The 4916-nt window shown below is 56.2% G+C and overlaps 1 protein-coding gene across 2 annotated transcripts; it reads right to left on the reverse strand.

Annotated features, from left to right (window-relative positions):
- Positions 1-658: 658 nt before the first annotated feature.
- Positions 659-4597, reverse strand: LOC136939318 (leucine-rich repeat-containing protein 4B-like). Of its 2 annotated transcripts, XM_067232061.1 has the most exons (3): positions 4355-4597; positions 815-2620; positions 659-727 (listed from the first exon to the last, which is right to left on the reverse strand). In XM_067232061.1, the coding sequence occupies exons 1-3, from the start codon at positions 4595-4597 to the stop codon at positions 659-661; spliced, it is 2118 nt and encodes a 705-aa protein (XP_067088162.1). The 2 variants fall into 2 exon arrangements, with proteins under 2 accessions (XP_067088162.1, XP_067088161.1); XM_067232060.1 differs by having other exon boundaries at positions 659-2620.
- Positions 4598-4916: the final 319 nt, after the last annotated feature.

The raw sequence follows: 4916 nt of genomic DNA on the forward strand, positions 1-4916 counted from the left end.
GGACTTGTCTTCAACCCTGACTACATCAAAAGAGCTCTTCCGATTTCCTTCTATTTATACATACTGTACATATTGATTCTTGATCGTGTCAGCTAATTATACGAGGAGATGCAGCTGTGTAAGCTGAGTAAACAAAGTGAGCCTGACAGTCTGTATGTGTTCGTACCTTGCAGCTGATTGTGGCTGTTGATGTCAATACTGTTGAAAGAGCTTTTGGACTTTGCCACAGATCTGAGGAGGATTTGGCACGTGAAGCAGTCAATCTCAAAATACGATGTGATGTGTTAGTACAGTAGCTGTGTGGTTTGTCTGTGGGCGTGTGTGTGAGTGTGTGTGGGCGTGTATGTGTGTGTGTGTGTGCCAGGTGACGTCTGAAAGGATGCTAGCGCTGGGTGCTGAGCAGATGCTGTTGAGGTCTGACACTTTCTCCTGTCTCTCTGGTGCCTCCTCAGTTTCTCACTGCTGCTGACATCACCAAGACAGCAGCTTTCCAATCACACATCTGGCCAGGAGGACAGTACAGCCTCATCTCATTCTATCTCCTTCTAAACAAACCTCTCTCTCTTGTTCTCTCTATCTCCCTCTCCTTCTAAACAAACCTCTCTCTCTCTCTATCTCCCTCTCCTTCTAAACAAACCCCCATCTCTCTCGGTCTCTCTCAGATCTGAGTCTCTTGTACGTTCTCCTTTGAGCCGTTTTTGAAAAGCAGCGGCTGGATCTGAGGGTTCTTCCCCATCAGGCCCTTCAGGGAGCTGTGAAGACCTGTCTGGGGCAGGGGGACAGGGGAGGGCAGGGAGCCGGCCGTGGGCGTGGCCCCGCCGGCGGAGGGGGGTCCCTGAGAGCAGGAGAGGGGCGTGCTCGGCCCCAGGGAGCAGGGCGAGGGGTTGTTGTTGTTGTTGAGGCCCAGGCCAGAGCCCAGACCCAGGCCCATGATGTTATTGTTGAAGTGGTGGGCCTTGTAGTAGTGATTGAGGTGCTCCGCCCGCGCCAGGTTGGGCAGGTTGACGATCTCAGGGTGGTGCAGCCTCATGCTCTGCCCCCCTCCCACCCCCCCGCCCCCCTGCTGCACGCTGGAGCCCCCCGAGAGGCCCCCGCCGCCCCCGCCGCCGTGCCCCCCGCCCCCCAGCTCGTCCTCCACGTTGATGATCTCGATGGCGCGGGCGGGCCCGTGGTGCTTGTGCAGCTGGTGCTGCTTGCGCAGCTTGTAGAAGACCACCAGCATCACCGCCGCCATGAAGGTGATGGCCACGAAGCAGCCGATGATGATCTTGGTGGTCTTCATCACGTCGTCCAGGCCGGAGTACCCCGGCTCGGTGACGGATACGGTGAAGGTGGGCCTGGTGGCCCGGGGGGAGGCGGGCGACCAGCCCCCCGCCAGGGAGGAGGCGGTGGTGGGGAGGCCCCCCTGCCACAGGTGCCCGGAGGGGGTGGGGGCGGGGATGCGGATGAAGGTGGCGTTGATGGCCCTCAGCGCCGAATCCTCCTCCCCCGTGGACTCGGAGGTCTCCACGGTGACGGTGGTGAAGTAGGTGTAGTTGACGCTGACGTCGGCGGCGGTGACGTTCAGCACGGCGGTGGCCGTGGTGTTGCCGGCCGAGTTGGTCACCATGCAGGTGTACTGGCCCGTGTCGCGCAGCGTGACGTTGGTGAAGTTGAGCGTGCCGTCGTGCAGGACGGAGATCCGGACCCGGTACGAGCCGTGCGTCATCAGTGTACCGTTGGGCGTGATCCAGTTCACCGACGTCATGGACGTCCCCGTGCGGCACTTCAGCTCAGCCGCCATGCCCTCGGTCACGTTGAGGTCGGTGGGCGGCTCCACGATGACCGGGGCGTAGCAGGTGAAGTGGCTCTGGTCCAGCTCGCCGATGTACTTCCCCTTCAGGCCCGGCGGGGCGTGGCAGCGGGCGCAGCAGGTGGTGTTGCTGGGCACCGTCTCCTTCAGCCACCAGCTGAGCCACAGCACGTCGCAGTTGCACACCCAGGGGTTGTGGTTGAGGTGGACCCTCTCCAGGGGGTGCAGCGGGGTGAACAGGTCATGAGGCAGCGAGTGCAGGGAGTTGTGGGACAAGTTGAGCTCCTCCAGGTTCTTCAGGTCGTCAAAGGCGTTGCGCTCGATGACGGACACCTGCGAGTGCATGAGCCACAGCTTGCGTAGCGACACCAGGCCCTGGAAGGAGCCGGGGCGGATGATCTCCAGGCGGTTCCCCGACAGCTCCAGCTCCTCCAGGCGCACCAGGGCGGTGAGGTGAGGGATGTCCTTCAGCCCGCACATGCCCAGGTTCAGGTAGCGCAGGTTGAGCAGCCCCACGAAAGCCGCCTCGGAGATGAAGCTGAGCTTCCGGAGCTCGCCCAGGTCCAGGCGCCGCAGCGAGGGAACGCGGTTGAAGGCGTAGCCCGGCAGCGTCTCGATGGGGTTGTTGCGGAGCCAGAGCTCCCTTAGCTTGCTGAGGTACTCGAAGGCCTGCGTAGGGACCATGGTGAGGCGGTTGTCGAACAGCTCCAGGGTGTTGAGGTTGGGGAGGCCATTGAACGCCCCCACCTCGATCTGCCGGATGTGGTTCTTGGACAGCTGCAGGATCTCCAGGTGTCGCAGGTGCTTGAAGGTGTCCGACTTGATGACCTGCGGGGCGGACAGGGATATGATCAGGGAGTGTTGCTCTCACATGGCTCCTGCTTTTGTCAACAGGACAGAGAAGCTGTGATGTTACTAATAACAGCGCGTCAGTCTCGGTTTAGATGATGTAACATGCCACGTTATTAATAACATAGCAGGAGTGGAGGTACTGTAAACAGGTAGAACACTCATCCACAGAAACACTCATCCACTGAAACACTCATCCACTGAAACACTCACCACTGAAACACTCATCCGCAGAAACACTCATCCACAGACACACTCATCCACAGAAACAGTCCCACAGAAACACTCATTCACAGAAACACTCATCCACAGAAACACTCATCCACAGAAACACTACCACAGAAACACTCATCCACAGAAACACTCACCCACAGAGACACTAATCCACAGAAACACTCTCACAGAAACACTCATCCACAGGGGACACTCATCCACAGACACTCCCACAGAAACACTCATTCACAGAAACACTCACCCACAGAAACACTCACCCACAGAAACACTCATCCACAGAGACACAAAGCCCTGTCAACGGCACGTTTGTCTCCACGCCAAAATTCTTACGGACACAAACCAGGCTCTGACATCTGGCTTTCGCGATGGATAAAACAAAGCGAGGGAAGGTGGTTTTTTTCCGAAGGATGAAATGTTTTTCCAGTAAACTTGGATTTGGTCGGGCCTGGACACCTCACTGCGGCCTCTCCGCGTCCAAATGAAGCTCATTTGGCGAGGACTCAGACACACAGCGAGGGAGCGAGACTAAATACTTAAAACTCTGCCTGGTGGAGATACGTGTGGCCAGAGCCTCAGTGAGGCAGAGCGAGGCAGAGCGAGGCTCCTGGAGACAGGCCACAGCCTTCTCCCTATGTGGAGCAGGGGGGGGGGGGGGAGTGGTGCAGATGCAGGGGGGGGGGTAGAGGCATGCGGGGGGCGGGGGTAGTTGGAGGGGGAGGGGGTAGGAGGCGGGCGGTGAGGGGGGGTGTGTTGGAGAGGGAAGGGGGTAGGAGAGGGGTGGGGGGGGGTTGGGAGGGGGCGTCGAGCTGTCAAGCCTTTCCTCTCATGGTACTCAGTGGAGGGAAGAAATAAGCAGCGAATCTAGGATGCCTTCAGGTGTTAAAACATTTTTAGATTTTTAATCATTTCAAGTGGAGCTTCAGGATACAACAAACCGCATCAGAATGTGAGGGCTGAGAGGGAGGGAGGCGTAATGAATAGTGCTATTATTTCTTTATTTCGGGACTGTGACGATGGATGTGTCTCTCTCTGATCCTGTCGTGGTGTCGTTTCACAGTCCACTGCTCTGAGTGCTGCCCAGTGGTCATTAGGGATCTTTATGACACCATGCTTCCAAAGCATAAGTACTGCCACTGGTTTTTTCCATAACCTACAAGACACTCGCAAACACTTGGTGCAGGATTTAATGAACTATTCTACCTGATTTCCTTAGAACACGTTCATAATCGTAAAAAAGGTTTATCTGAAATATGAATGTGAGGTACAGGTCCGTTATACTTATCGTCTCATATTGGTTTATGGCTATCATAGACAGCACACACACACACACACACACATACACAAAGTTTATGCAAACACAAAAACACACACATACACAGTTTACACACACACACACACACACAGTTTATGTAAACGCACTCAGGAAGCACACAAACAAACAGACAGCAACACAGTGCATCAGGAGCAGTAGATATTGACCTGGATGGAGTTCTCCTGCAGGTTGAGGTATCGTGTGTTGATGGAGATGCTCTCGGGCACCTGGTCCAGGTTCTGTCTGGTGCAGATGACCCTGCTGGCCTGGTTGGAGCAGATGCAGTGACCGGGGCAGGGCGAGGCCGCCTCCACGCACTCAGGCTTGAGGAGGAGGAGCCTGAGGAGCAGCTGAGCCAATAGGAGGAGGGGGGAGGGGCAGGGAAGGCTGGTCACCGTGGCGATGCGCATGGCAACTGGGACATGTCCCGTGCGTCGCTCCAGGAGGGGGGGGGGCGGGGGCTTCTAGATGGTTCCAGGCGAGTGGAAGGAGAGTTGCTCTCTCAGACGATCTCCATCCTCAGCAGCGCCGGGTCAGTGGCTCATGTTCTGAGGAGCTTCGCTGGGTTTTAATCCTTGTTAGTTTGTTAGTAGTTGTTGTTTTTTGTTCAGGGATTAACAGATGTTGTTCCTTTTTTTCCAGTTGTTGGAAAATCCACGAGTTACTGAGAAAGAGACAGGGAGGAGAGAGAACACACATTAGAAATGCAGTCCACCCTGAGGTTATACT

Source organism: Osmerus mordax, unplaced genomic scaffold, assembly GCF_038355195.1.
Source record: "Osmerus mordax isolate fOsmMor3 unplaced genomic scaffold, fOsmMor3.pri Scaffold_176, whole genome shotgun sequence".
Lineage (NCBI taxonomy): Eukaryota > Metazoa > Chordata > Actinopteri > Osmeriformes > Osmeridae > Osmerus > Osmerus mordax.